Here is a 15,868-nt window from a genome sequence, read left to right on the forward strand (position 1 = left end):
GGTATCAGATTGGATAAAAAAGTAAGACCCATCAATATGCTGTCTGCAAGAGACTCATTTTAGACCCAAAGACACCTCCAGATTTAAAGTGAGGGGGTGGAAAACTATTTATCATGCTAGTGGACATCAAAAGAAAGCTGGGGTGGCAATCCTTATATCAGACAAATTAGATCTTAAACCAAAGACTTTAATAAGAGATGAGGAAGGACACTATGTCATACATACTTAAAGGGTCTATCCAACAAGATCTAACAATTATAAATATTTATGCCCCTAACATGGGAGCAGCCAATTATATAAGCCAATTAATAACAAAATCAAAGAAACACATCGACAATAATACAATCATAGTAGGAGACTTTAGCACCCCCCTCACTGAAATGGACAGATCATCTAAGCAGAAGATGAACAAGGAAACAAGGGTTTTAAATGACACACTGGACCAGATGGACTTCACAGATTCAGAACACTCCATCCCAAAGCTACAGAATACACATTCTACTCTAGTGAACATGGAACATTCTCCAGAATAGATCACATCCTGGGTCACAAATCAGGTCTCAACTGGTACCAAAAGACTGGTATCATTCCCTGCATATTTTCGGACCACAATGCTTTGAAACTGGAACTCAAATCACAAGAGGAAAGTTGGAAAGAACTCAAGTACATGGAGGCTAAAGAGCATCCTACTAAAGAATGAATGGGTCAGCCAGGGAATTAAAGAAGAATTTAAAAAATGCATGGAAACAAATGAAAATGAAAACACAACTGTTCAAAATCTTTGGGATGCAGCAAAGGTGGTCATAAGAGGGAAATATATAGCAATACAAGCCTTTCTCACTAAACGAGACGGGACTCAAATATACAACCTAACCCTACACCTAAAGGAGCTGGAGAAAGAACAGCAAATAAAGCCTAAACCCAGCAGAAGAAGAGAAATAATAAAGATTAGAGCAGAAATGAATGAACTAGAAACCAAAAGAACGGCAGAACAGATCAACAAAACTAGGAGCTGGTTCTTTGAAAGAATTAGTAAGATTGTAAACCCCTGGCCAGACTTATCAAAAAGAAAAGAGAAAGGACCCAAATAAACAAAATCATGAATGAAATGGACAGATCACAACAACACCAAAGAAATACAATTATAAGAACTTTCATGAGCAAGTATATGCCAACAAATTAGATAATCTGGAAGAAATGGATGCATTCCTAGAGATGTATAAACTACCAAAACTGAACCAGGAAGAAATAGAAAATCTGAACAGACCCATAACCAGCAAGGAAATTGAAACAGTCATCAAAAATCTCCCAACAAACAAGAGCCCAGGGCCAGATGGCTTCCCAGGGGAATCCTACCAAACATTTAAAGAAGAATTAATACCTATTCTTCTGAAACTCCAAAAAATACAAATGGAAGGAAACCTTCCAAACTCATTTTATGAGGCCAGCATTACCTTGATCCCAAAACCAGACAAAGACCCCACCAAAAAGGAGAATTACAAAAGACCAATATCCCTGATGAACATGGATTCAAAAATTATCACCAAAATACTAGCCAATAGGATCCAACAGTACATTAAAAGGATCATTCACCAAGACCAAGTGGTGAATTTATTCCTAGGCTGCAAGGCTGGTTCAACACCTGCAAATCAATCAATATGATATGCTACATTAATAAAAGAAAGGGCAAAAACCATATGATCCTTTCAATAGATGCAGAAAAAGCATTTGACAAAGTACAGCATTCTTTCTTGATTAAAACTCTTCACAGGGTAGGGATAGAGGATACATACCTCCATATCATAAAAGCCACCTATGAAAAACCCACAACAGATATCATTCTCAAGGGGAAAAACTGAGAGCTTTCCCCATAAGGTCAGAAACATGTCAGGGACGTCCACTATCACCCCTGCTGTTCAACGTAGTACCAGCAGTCCTAGCTTCAGCAATTAGACAACAAAAAAGAAATAAAAGGCATCCGAATTGGCAAAGAAGTCAAACCCTCACTCTTTGCCTGTAATATGATACTTTATGTGGAAAACCCAAAAGACTCCACCCCAAAACTGCTAGAACTCATACAGGAATTCAATAAAGTGGCAGGATATAAAGTCAATGCACAGAAATCAGTTGCATTTCTATACACCAACAACGAGACAGAAGAAAAAGAAATTAAGGGGTCGATCCCATTTACAATCACACCCAAAACCATAAGATACCCAGGAATAAATCTAACCAAAGAGGCAAAGGATCTGTACTCAGAAAACTATAGAATGCTCAAGAAAGAAATTGAGGAAGACACAAAGAAATGGAAAAACATTCCACGGTCATGGATTGGAAGGACAAATTGTCAAAATGTCTATGCTACCTAGAGCAATCTACACATTTAATGCAATCCCGATCAAAATACCATCGACTTCTTTCACAGAAATGGAACAAATAATCCTAAAATTTGTATGGAACCAGAAAAGACCTGAATAGCCAAAGGAAGTTGAAAAAGAAAACCAAAGCTGGTGGCATCACAATTCTGGACTTCAAGCTCTATTACAAAGCTGTAATCATCGAGACACTATGGTACTGGCACAAAAACAGACACATAGATCAGTGGAACAGAATAGAGAACTCAGAAATGGACTCCTAACTCTATAGTCAACTAATCTTTGACAAAGCAGTAAAGAATATCCAATGGAAAAAAGACAGTCTCTTCAACAAATGGTGTTGGGAAAATTGGACAGCCACATGCAGAAGAATGAAACTGGACCATTTCCTTACACCATACACAGTAGACTCAAAATGAATGAAAGACCTAAATATGAGACAGGAATCCATCAACATCCTAGAGGAGAACAGAGGCAACAACCTCTTTGACCTCAGCCACAGCAACTTCTTCCTAGACACGTTGCCAAAAGCCAAGGGAAACAAGGGCAAAAATGAACTATTGGGACTTCATCAAGATAAAAAGCTTTTGCACAGCAAAGGAAACAGTCGACAAAACCAAAGACTACTGACAGAATGGGAGAAGATATTTGCAAATGACATATCAGATAAAGGGCTAGTATCCAAAATCTATAAAGAACTTATCAAACTCAACACCCAAGGAACAAATAATCCAATCAAGAAATGGTCAAAAGACATGAACAGACATTTCTGCAAAGAAGACGTCTAAATGGCCAACAGACACATGAAAAAGTGCTCAACATCACTCGGCATCAGAGAAATACAAATCGAAACCACAATGAGATACCTCCTGACACCAGTCAGAGTGGCTAAAATTTACAAGTTAGGAAATAACAGATGTTGGCGTGGATGCAGAGAAAGGGGAACCCTCCTACACTGTTGGTGGGAATGCAAGCTGGTGCAGCCACTCTGGAAACAGTATGGAGGTTCCTCAAAAAGTTGAAAATAGAGCTACCCTACAACCCAGCAATTGCAGTACTGGGTATTTACCCCAAGGATACAAATGTAGTGATCCAAAGGGGCACCTGCACCCCAATGTTTATAGGAGCTATGTCCACAATAGCCAAACTATGCAAAGAGCCCCAAGGTCCATCGAGAGATGAATGGATAAAGATGTGGTATATATATATGGTGGAATATTATGCAGCCATCAGAAAAATGAAATCCTGCCATTTGCAATGACGTGGATGGAACTCGAAGGTATTATGCTAAGTGAAATAAGTCAATCAGAGAAAGACATTTATCTTATGATCTCACTGATATGTGGAATTTGAGAAACAAGGCAGAGGATCATAGGGGAAGAGAGGAAAAAATGAAACAAGATGAGACCAGAGAGGGAGACAAACCATAAGAGACTCTTAATCTCAGGAAACAAACTGAGAATTGCTGGAGTGGAGGGGGTTGCAAGGGTTGGGGTGGCTGGGTGAAGGACACTGGGGAGGGTATGTGTTGTGGGGAGCGCTGTGTATTGTGTAAGAATGATGATTCACAGACCTGTACCCCTGAAACAAATAATACATTGTATGTTTATTTAAAAAAGCCAAAAAAAATTCAACAAATATTACATAATCTGGCAATTCTATTTTTGTGTATTTATCTGAAGAAAATCAAAACGGTAATTTGAAAAGATATGTGCACCTGCATGCAGCACTATATACAGTGGCCAAAATATGGAAACAACTTGAAGCGTTTATTAAAGAAGAAGGAAGATACACACACACACACGTGCACACATGCGCACACAGAGGAATAGTTTTCAGCCAGAAAAGGAATAAAATTCTACCATTTGCACAACATGGATGGACCTTGAGGGTGTTACCTTAAGTGAATTAAGTCAGACAGAGAAAGACAAATACTATATGATCCCCATTTATATGTGGAAATTAATTTTAAAGATTTTATTTATTTGTTTGTCTCAGAGAGAGACAGAGACAGAGCACAAGCAGGCGTAGCGGCAGGCAGAGGGAAAAGCAGGCTCCCTGCTGAGCAAGGAGCCTGATGCGAAACTCAATCCCAGGACCCTGGGATCATGACCTGAGCTGAAGGCAGATGCTTAAACAACTGAGCCACCCAGGCGTCCTTGGAATCTATATTAAAAAAAAACAAAACAAAACAAGCTCATAGATACAGAGAACAGAGAAGTGATCGATCACCAGTCAGGGGGTGCGTGAAATGGATGAAGGAGGTCAAAATGTACTAACTTCCAGTTATAAAACAAGTAAGTCATGAGGATATAGGGTGCATGGAGATATAATGGCAACTATAGTTAAGAATACTGTTATTGCATATCTGAAAGTTGCTTAGAGAGTAAATCCTAAAAGTTCTCACTGCAAGAAAAGAATATTTGTAACTATGTATGGTGACAGATGTCAACAACTTATTGTGTTGTATACCTGAAACTAACAGAATGCTATACGTTAATTATACCTGAATCTTTTTTAAAAAAGGAAATTTTGACACCTGTTACAACATGGATGGTCCCTGAGGACATTATGCTAACTTAAACCAGTCAGAAAAGGATAAATTCTGTATGATTCCACTTAAATGAGATATCTAGAGTAGTCAAATTCAGGACAACAGAATGGTGATGGTTGCCCAGGGATGGGGGATGGGGACATGGGAAGTTTATGATTTAATGGCTGCAGAGTTTCCATTTCAGAAGATGATGGGGATGGCTGTATAAAAATATGAATGTATTTAATGCCACTTAATTGTACACTTAACAATGACTAAAATGGTAAATTTTATGTTATATGTATTTCAACACGTGTTCACTCGGTACCTGGCCCACTGGGGCACTAACTCAATACTACAGCACAAGTTAATATTTTATCATATTCCTTTAGTCTCAATATTGCCCACACTTACTGCTGAGCTCCAGTCTCTTCTTTGCCTTTGGGGTGACAGGATGGGAAGGAGTTCGGCGAGATTTGGAGTTAGAATGCCTTGATTCAATCCTTTTGATCACATGCTCTGCTGTGGTCCAAGTAGGGCTTCCCAGGCCCTTCGTCTTGGCTCCCACAGGCTTCTGACACCTAGGACTGCCTTCTTGTGGCTGGTCAAACTCCGCAAATAGTTCTGGGGATAGTGGTCTGAATGTCTTCTCATTCCAAGACAGTTTCACAAAGAGTGTTTGCTCGTTTTTCAGATCCACAGGTATCACTTCATCTGGGCCTAAAGCTACTACCTGAATAGGAAGAAATGAGAAACAAATGAGCCAAGGGATGCTTCATGAGAGCTATGATTAAAAAGCATTTACGTCTGCATCCTTACCTAGGATGTCACTCTTCCAAACTAAAGAGGCACAGACACAGCATATTTCCAGACTCCTACCTATGGGGTGTGATATCCCTACCCCATGTTGCTTTATTTCCCAGTCCAGTCTATTCACTCATGCCAAATTTCCCCACAATTTCTCTAAGCATACTCCCCTGCTCAAGTCTATAATGGCTCCTTGCTACAGCAAGATCTGATTATTACACTGGTTTTTGGTGCCTTCTAAAATCTGGCCCCACTTTACTTCCTGAGTGCTCAGTACTCTTCCAAATGGCCTTTCATCACTATTCGAGGTTGGCTTGTCACAGTCCTCCTCAACTCCTCCAACATGCTCCTTCCTAAATACCCTCTTCCCTCTCCGCCTTTCTAAATCGACCCATTTTGCTGCTTCAACTTCTATGTATGCCTTTTGTTCCTTTACTCATTTAACTTAGAGACAAATTATCTTGAGGCATATGTTATGCTGGGCTCACAGACTGGCAAAACCTGACTGGTCATGCCAGACCTAAGGCTCTCTGCCTTACCGTTAAACCAAACTTGGGACCACATTTCATATCGTGATGTAATCCCCTATTTGGGGGGCCTTAAGTAGCTCAAGAAATAACCTGTATCTTAGTCTCCAAACCAGGTCTCCATTCATCCTACAGCTCACTGGAACCTGATTTATCACAAAATCCCACCATACAAGTTTGCCCTTAGCAACTAACACTCTTCATACTGATCTACTCAAGGCGAAGTCCTCATTTACGCGAGCGTATCCGTCCTCACAATGCTTTGTGCCTGCCACAGTCACAGCTAAATATAATTTCCCACTGAGATTCATTTGCTAATTCCTGCTTATCCCTCGGGTCACAACCTAAATGTCACCTCCTAACACATGGTAAGTGCTCGCGATGAATATTTGTTAAGATGAAGTAGGCAGCAAGCAGGAAAGAGGACAAACAGGAAAAAATTCATTTCCGTGGGATAAATTAGAGCTGGTCATGTTTTTGAGAGCGTGCAGTTTAGGAGGCAGCCAGAAATCAGCTTCAAGACAGAACCCGAGTATCAAGGCATCACCTACCTGCACGTGGTCAATGATGGTCTCAGCACTAATGTTGCTGTTACAGGCAGGGTAATCATACCAGAATATCTCCTGGGCAGCAGGCTTCCGACCCAGCAAATGCCGTTTACTGACAGGAACTTCACAGAATCGGATAAACCACTGTACTCGAGCACGTTTCTTAGAATGAGGTTCAGAATCTAGGAGGGATAGGTGAAAAAGGGAGGTGTTAAGAAAATGCAAGAACATTTGTGAAGCACTTCCTATGTGCCAGACACTGTGCTAAGCACCTGATAATACTTGATTAACATATTATTTTTAATCCTCACATTAGCCCTACAAGGTAGGTGCTATGGCTCTCTCCTTTTTACAGGTAAAGTAATCAAGTTAGGGGGACCTTAAATAATTTGTCAAAGGTCACAGGACCAACCAGCAGCAATCTGACTCCACCCAGCACCCGTATCCTTCTCACTTTGCTCCACTTCCTAAGGAGGTTCTCAGTCATCAAAGAAATTACAAAAGGCATTTGAGAGAAGAAATTCTAATCACAGGCACTGAACAAATCTTGCAAATCAGTGATTATAAAGAAGCCACCAAAAAGCAGCAAAACAAAAATCCTGGCAAAAATTAGAGCAATAGCCACTGAGGTGACTTCTGACAAACAGGTGCTTGCAATTTTTAGCTTCATCTTTACAATATACCATTAACATCACTCCATACCAGCATTAGGTCCAAGTGAAAGGACATACACTCATTAGTGCCACCATCATTGTCACCTCTTCTCTTCCCCAGCTCTCTTCAGAGAAAGACTGAAGCCATCCAATGAAGCATCCCACAAAGATTCCAAAATCTATACGCAAAGGCCCATACCTCAAATACAAAAGCCCATGGTGCTGATGTGCTCCCCCTGGTGGATGTTCCTTTGATGAGGTTTTCCTCCCCACTTGTCAAATATTCTTCCTATCTCTGTAATGTGAAACATCTTTATCCACTCACTCTATCAGTTCCTTCTTTCAGGCATACAAACTGCCACAGAATTCCCTCCTAGCTTTTGAAAGTCACGGTTTTGTGTAGTTTCCACTGCTATCTTTCTTCTTAATCCTCCTTTTAGAACTCTGTCCCATTCCCACCTTTCTGCACTCTTCTCTGCTTTGCAGAGGGTTACAGGCTCAGAAAATCAGTTGAGGGCTGTGAATGCAGACATGCTGGCTCTACCTTCCCTTCTGCTCCCCCGGCATTAGGGGCAGCGATGGCTTTCTGCACTTACTCATCTCTGGGAGTACCACCTTGTGCTCTTCCAGCCTTTTCAACACTAAACATAGGTCCCATGGGTAAAATATCTAGTGCTTTTGTGTTCCTGACTGAACGTCAACTAATACACCTTCCTAATCCAGCTTACTTCCTCCCTTGTAAAAAAGTTACAGTGCAAAATTAATCACTAACTTCCTCATTTTAAAATTAAAAGACAAGTCTAGGGGTGCAGGTGGCTCAGTCGGTTAAGCATCTGCCTTTGGCTTGGGTCATGATCCTAGGGTCCTAGGATCGAGCCCCGTAGGGCTCCCTGCTCAGTGGAGAGTCTGCTTCTCCTTCTCCCCCTGCCCACCCCACTCGCTCTCTCTCAAATAAATAAAATCTTAAAAAAAAAAAAAAGACAAGTCTGTATTATAGTGCAAATCACCTATCTTCCCCCTTAACTTCCTCATGCTAAAATTAAGACAAATCTGTATGATAGTGCAAATCACCTATTTTTTTTCTTCCCCCTAACTTCCTCATGCTAATATTAAAAGACAAGTCTGTATGATAGTGCAAATCATCTACTTTTTTCTTTCCCCGTCTTGAATTCATCCTTTATCCATCCCAAAAATCCTGCCTTAATGACCATTCTAACCCACTCCTAAAAATAATGGAAAAGTTAAATTCTTGAAGCCCTCTAATCCCATTTTTACCAAAAACTGCTCTAGTGAATAGGGAGTTTCCTAGGTATAAGAGGGTACAGCCAGTGCTTAAGTGACCCCACCTCAGAATCTAGGGCTTACACCCTATATGATGCTGTGAACAGAGAAATCAGCAATCAGAAATCTTGCAGCTCCCAATTGTTCATGATAAGGAATCGTTTTTATTCCAGCCCCAAACTCACCATCTTCAAACAACTCAACCAATTTAGCAACATATGGATTTTCATCATCATCCCCTTCAATCAACACGAACTGTCCAACCTGGATGTGAATCTCAGTCAGACCACCTTCTATTTTGACACTCATTTCTCTAGGAAGGAAAGAAACATGTTAGGAAATCACTCAGGGTGAGCCAAGGTCTTCAGACCCTCTGGGTAGATGAAAGTGCTTTCCAACTGGAAAATCCTCTACATAGTTTCTCTCTGATGACTAAGTCTCCTACTAGGAAACCAATTCACCCATAAAGTCATAAGCAAGAAGAAATGAAATGGGTTGAATGAATTTAGGGTGAATGGTTAATCTAGGGGCCTTAATATGAACCCTAACCTCTCTCAGTTATTGACAAAGAACAAAGGTTTCCCAAAGCATGAAAGCTGCCCAATAACAGTATCCAAATTTTCAGAGACCTCTAGGGCTGAGAAGACATAGCAACAATATCGAATCCTATGCTGTTATCACACAGAAATACAAAGAACCCACTTTAACTAAATATAGCATCATCATACATACCAAATTTTATTAACTTGACATAATGTCTTCCTCAATCATTGCTATATTTATGCTATCATCTTGTATCAAATAAAACCCTTCCTTATAATCCATTCATATTTATTGTTCCTCAATTTTTAATCTGTAGTAACTAGAACAGGCTGGATACTGGATACAAGTTATTAACAGTTTAATGTGGAGAAGCTATTATTTCCAGGACAACCAACAGAGTCCATCACTCACTTATAGGTGTGGTAGCGTAGTTCGTGGTCCAACAACGGCTTGCCAACCCACGAATAAGTTTGTCTGGTCTTCAGCCTTGTGGGGTAGTACGCCATGGCTCCTGTGTAAATGTCACTAACTCTGAGTTAATATGTAAATGCTCTGATAGATTCTAGCACACAGTCCCGCCTTCAATGACTTCAGCCTTCTCTTCTGCCCCTGCCACATTCCCGCACATTTTAGAAAACATTTTGAGGAAAGTCAAGCTTTATAAATACTGAAGATAGATAATTTAGTATCATTTGTATATATCTTGTACTATGCCTTACCTCTTCTTATGCAGAGTCAATATGTAGGAAAAGAAACTATAAATTTTTAGAAGTACCTACTAGCTACAAGGCACAATGATAGGTATTAAACATCTAACAACTTGACGCTAAAAGACAGTGATACACGGTTGTAAGTATCTTTATAACACTTAACATCGAGATAGGGATAAAATATAAATGCACTAGGGGCGTCTGGGTGGTGCAGTCGTTAAGCGCCTGCCTTCGGCTCAGGGCGTGATCCCAGTGCTCTGGGATGGAGCCCCACATCAGGCTCCTCCGCTAGGAGCCTGCTTCTTCCTCTCCCACTCCCCCTGCCTGTGTTCCCTCTCTCGCTGGCTGTCTCTCCCTGTCAAATAAATAAATAAAATCTTTAAAAAAAAATATATATATATATATATATATAAATGCACTAAAGGACAACTAACAGCATGAAGGGCCAAGAGATGGAGCCAGAGAGACTACTGCAAGTTAAAGGACGAGGTCTTGTCGCTGTTCAGGCAACAAAGGCTACCTACAGGGGTTTTCTGAACTGAATATTGAAAAGTAGCTATTGATAAGATTAAAAAAAATTTTTTTTTAAGATTTTATTTATTTATTTGACAGAGATAGAGACAGCCAGCGAGAGAGGGAACACAAGCAGGGGGAGTGAGAGAGGAAGAAGCAGGCTCATAGCGGAGGAGCCTGATGTGGGGCTCGATCCCATAACGCCGGGATCACGCCCTGAGCCGAAGGCAGACGCTTAACCACTGTGCCACCCAGGAGCCCCAAGATTAAAAAGTTTTTTTAAGATTTTATTTATTTATTTGACAGAGAGAGAGTACACAAGCAGTGGGAGTGGCAGGCAGAGGGAAAGGGAGAAGCAGACTCCCTGCTGAGTAAGGAGCACAATGTGGGGCTCAGTCCCAGGACCCTGGCATCATGACCTGGGCCGAAGGCAGGCGCTTAACCGAGTGAGCCACCCAGGTGCCCCTTATAAGATAAAATTAAGTGAGGGATTCCAATGGACAGAGGCAAAAACATGCAAGAGGCGTTTAAGGGAACAGCAATGGGTTTTATCAAGTGTATCATTACACTTACATTAAAGACAAAAACAAAACCACTCTGGCAGTTGAAAGGGTTTTTTCCTTTGCAGCTGACAGGGCCTAGTTATCAGTAATTATGAGTAGCTGAAAAGAAATGCTTGTATTAAAGTCTATGGGGAAAAAAGAGACACTTTTACCAACAAAAACAGAAATGTGAATGAAAAAATCCAAGCGTATCTAACAATCCTCTACAATTTGAAAAGTGCAATCTATTAGTCCTAATAATAATGCCAATCTATTATATTAAGTTTAAGTAATTAGGATAATAAATCTATCCTCTAAATTAAATGCTGTTTTTATGGAGCTAAAATTTGACAAAACCAGGGTTAAAGAATTTTTTTCTTTAATTCATCTGACAGAATTACTCTGAATTACTGATAGATGGACCAATAATCTCAGTCTGTGTTGAAAACAACAGAATTTTAATAGCAAACTGACCTCCTGATGAAACAAGCTTATTTCCTGAAGTTCAGTAGCATTATGTCCTGTTCTCTACTTGGGAACATTCTGACCTATAAGATTTTCTGCTTTTAAAAAGGGTATTTTTTAGTATACTTTAAGGAAACTAATTAGCAAAAAGAAGAAAAGATACTAAGTCATTAGTAAATACACAGCTTACAAATGATGCCTGAAAGACTGCTTTAAAGGACATTAAGAGTACTCTATAATTCACAACATGGTAGTATTAAAATCAATCTAATTTTAATTAAGTACACCACAGAAATGAACAAAGAGCAAAGACTCATGAGTAAAAACAAGTAAAAGATTTGTGCTCAAGTAAAAAATGAATTTGGATTTGTTATATCCAATCAGCTTTTGGTAAAACTTAGTAAAAGTGTTTGAATCTCAGTAAGTTTTCAAGGAAATACATAACACTAACTTACCTTACAACAGATATTCCTTTTAATGGATAATCTAAAACGGTACTGTCAGAAGTAAACCTGGAACTTTTCACCTTCCCACAACGCAATCAGGCAAAACAGGCTACCAAGAGAACAAAAGATGCAAGTCAATTACAGTTCTCACTAAATTCTGCCATTAAAAAAAAACCTGGAATATCACTGAGAGTGCTTTGTAGGAAATTGGTTATCTCCCAGAAAACTGTCTACAGTTCCTGAATAATTTAACTGTAGGAAAAATGGTCTGATTTGTAACTTTGACTATGATACTTGGTTACACTGAAACAATAATCTCATTTTTTCAAACCCCAAATCGGACAACAGAAGGACTACCACCATACCTATACGGTACTCATGTATACCTAAGAGAATAAAAAAAATCCATGCTCTCAACTCTTCTAAATCCAGAAGTTATTTAAGCTTACTAAAGCAGGCAACCTCCTCCAAAAACCAATCCAAGATAAAATGTAACATTCCCTTTCTAGGAGATCATGAGCTGTATTCAATGAGACCAGTACACAGACATATGTGTCACAAACAAGGGTAGGTGATTTACCCTAGGCTGAGTAAACAGGGATATTGCAAGAAAGACTAAGTGGGTTTGGACATAAAACCTGCCTCACCCTGGTCTATCACTCTGCTCTAGGCCCGCTTTTCCAAACTTCAAACACCAAGATTGTTGGTGCCCTAAAACTTATTACACCACTGCTGTTCTTTCTTCTTACAGATCTTTTCAAGGATGGCTCAGGTCTCAGCCCCAGTAAAACTTTGATAGGCCTTCACTAATACCCAATGGAAATTTACCCTCCCACCACCTTATACTGTCCATCAGGGTCATATTCGATTATACCATCCTATGATCAAAAAGCAATATGCATTATATTACTTTCTTATTTATTGTACTTCCTACATTAGAATGTTAACTTCCAAAAAGCACAGATCTTGGGACCTTGTCTATCTTGTTCAGAACTGTCTTCCCAGAGCTTAGGTTAGGACTTGGCATAAAATAGGTGAATGAATGAATGAATGAATAACAAACTGGTTTTAAACATCATTAGGAGAGTACCAAGTGTGGTATTAGGACATAGAGCAGCCAGAAACCTCATACACTGCTGGAAAGCATGTAAATTGGTAAAACCACTTTGAAAAATGGGCAGTATCTACTAAAGCTGAACATATGCACGTCCTATGACTCAGCAGTTCCAACACAATATACCCAACAGAAAAACATACACATCATCAAAAGACATGAACCAAAATGCTCATAGCAACACTATACAGCAATGAAATTAAACCAACTACAACTGCACACATGGGGAAAATCTCACAAAATAACAATGAGCTAAAAAAATCAGACACCAAAAGAAATCATACTATATTGATTCCATTCATATAAAGCTTAAAAATAAGTTAAAAGTAACCCATGGTGTTAGAAGTCAGAACAGAAGGTAACCTAAGTGACTGAAAGAGAGCACAGTGGAGAAGGGGCATGTTTCTGGGATGCTGATCATGTTTTTTGATCTGGAAGCTGGTTACACAGGTATGTTCTCTGTAAGATAATTCACTGAGCTGTACATTCATGATTTGTGCACGTGTCGGTATATAGTTATTTTTCAATGAAAAGTCCAAAAAATTAATCGAGAATCCCTCTACAGAGGCAGGATAAGAATATCAAACCTCTTTGTACTGTTACCCCACTTTCTTACCTTAGGACCCAGCATTTCATCTCACCCACCATTAGCAGAGAGATTACCCAAGACGGATGATGAATGGGGTGAAAAGGCAGGCCCGACTTGGTGGAGCAAAGGCTTTGGCTTCTAGGAGATAACCACCACAGGCTCTCAATTAATTTGTTGCAGATACCAGAAATCTGGAACATACACACCACGCAGTGCAGGGTGCCACACCCAAGGAAAACATGAGGGAGTTGCGGTAAAAATGAAAGCAGGTATGTACTGAGCCAATATGACAGAAGGTGAAGCCAAAACTCTATATATTTATCTCATTTAACCCTCAAAATAATCGTAGTACAATGCTAGTACATACTAAGTGCACAACAGACTCTCAATAATAAGTATTTGCCAAATGAAAGGTAAGTGCTATTAGCACTTCAAAATGATTAACTTGTCCCAATGTTACACAGGATGGCACAGCCTTAATTCAAACCCTGAGCAGCCGGATTCCAACAACTCTAACCACTTCACCTTACAACACCTGTGTGAAAGCAGATAATGTTAATATATGCCTGAGAAAACTTGTTTCTGGTGAGCTTACTACAATACGACAGGCTTCCCGGCCACTAATTGGGAAGTCAAATGGACCTCAATTTCCTTACCCACAAAATGGGGATAATAATAGAATCTTCCTTTTATTCAACCAATATATATTAATCACCCATTGTGTGCCAGGCACTATTCTCAGATTAAGTGAGAAAATGCAAAATGGCAAATTCACTTCCCCACTCCCTTAATCCCTTGTATTTATTTGTAAGAGAGAGTGGATCTTTAAAAAAAAAAAAAAAAAAAGGCGGGGGGGCCTGGGTGGCTCAGTTGTTGAGCCTCTGCTTTCGGCTGGGGTCATGATCCCAGCTTATCGGGCTCCCTGCTCAGCGGGAAGCCTGCTTCTCCCTCTCCCACTCCCCCTGCTTGTGTTCCCTCTCTCACTGCCTGTCTGCCAAATAAATAAAATCTTAAAAAAAAAAAAAAAAGAGAGAGAGAATTTGAGGAATGTTAGGAAACTCGCATACAATTCACACACAATTTTGCATTTAATTTCAGGGAATTCATAAACCTTTTAACATCCACATATTGCCCTCTGTTACGTTTAAAACGGTTGTGGGAGACTTGGTATACCGTCCTCTCACATCAGAAACCTCTGTTGGCATTCAAAAATACCCAATAACCGCAAGGAAGAGGGTACCATTTTTACAAACAACTAAAATCGAAAACTGACATATCTAATCATTGCAGTTTCGCAGACAGTAGCCCAGGATAAGAATCTCAGATCTCATGCCTCTAAGTTCAGTGCTTTTTCCAACTGTGAAAATTAGAAGGCGCTTCTACTCTGGGGTTAGACTAAAGGAAACAGAAGGCATGCCATTAGACTTCTCTCCTAAAAAGAAGGTGGATGAGAGTCCCGCAATTAAGAGCTGCTCACCTGGGGGGTGGGAGTGTTTGGGGGGGGAGCCTTGGGTGGGAGCCCGGCCTCTTACAAAAGCGACCTAGACAAGTCTCTCCGGGCTCAATTGCTACATCCGTAAAATGGGGTAATAATTTCTGCTGTTCTGCTTTCCCTGTGGTGCTTGGTTCACAACGCCTCAAAGGGGTAAAAGATGGAAAAGCTTCACAAGGGCAAAGCAAATAGGAAGGATGGTTAAGATCATTAATGAGATCTCTGGGCGCTGAGGGCAGGAATGCTCACGCTTCTCTGCAGCTGGCTTCCGGTTTCCCCAACTGCAAACTCTCAGTCCCCGGCGGAGCGGGAAGCCTTTTACAAATCGGGATGTGGAAAAGAAAAATGCTCCTAATGGGCTTAGAACAGTGCCTGGCACTTAACAGGAGCTTAGTAAATATCTGCTGAATGAATCAATGACTGAGTCCACAGAGAACAACTTCTCCAGTCTCCCCGCTCAGATACCCCTCCAGCCCCAGAATGCTACGCTCACCGGGCGCCGAAGCCCTCCGCTCCCACCGTCTCAGGTCCAGGAGTTTGCGGAGCCGCAGCAACTCTAACCTGACCCAGCTGTACTCCTCTTACAGCCACTGGCCGCACGCCGAAGCCAAAGTGGAAGCCTAGCTAGGAAAAGAAGGTGTAGAATAGAAAATTTCGCGCCAAACGTCGTGGCCCCGCCCCCAGGCTGTCCCCACGTTCCGTCACCAGCCAGCCCTTCAGCCCCGCCCAT

General features: G+C 40.5%; 1 protein-coding gene across 2 annotated transcripts in view; it reads right to left on the minus strand.

Moving 5' to 3' along the window:
* Positions 1–15,791, minus strand: part of ORC1 (origin recognition complex subunit 1) — a 37,768-nt gene extending 21,977 nt beyond the window's left edge. The window contains exons 1-6 of one of the 2 annotated variants that reach the window (XM_087865874.1): positions 15,632–15,791; positions 11,953–12,052; positions 9,679–9,778; positions 8,910–9,037; positions 6,790–6,972; positions 5,323–5,637 (exon numbers count right to left, since the gene is read on the minus strand). In XM_087865874.1, coding sequence (XP_087722000.1) covers positions 5,323–5,637; positions 6,790–6,972; positions 8,910–9,037; positions 9,679–9,773 — 721 coding nt within the window. In that variant the 5' untranslated portion in view covers positions 9,774–9,778; positions 11,953–12,052; positions 15,632–15,791. Of the gene's footprint in view, positions 1–5,322; positions 5,638–6,789; positions 6,973–8,909; positions 9,038–9,678; positions 9,793–11,952; positions 12,053–15,631 lie in introns of both variants that reach the window. The other variant, XM_087865875.1, reaches the window with a different exon arrangement.
* Positions 15,792–15,868: the final 77 nt, after the last annotated feature.

Source organism: Ursus americanus, chromosome 12 (genome assembly GCF_024610735.1).
Source record: "Ursus americanus isolate L20-20 chromosome 12, mUrsAme1.1.p, whole genome shotgun sequence".
Classification (NCBI taxonomy): domain Eukaryota; kingdom Metazoa; phylum Chordata; class Mammalia; order Carnivora; family Ursidae; genus Ursus; species Ursus americanus.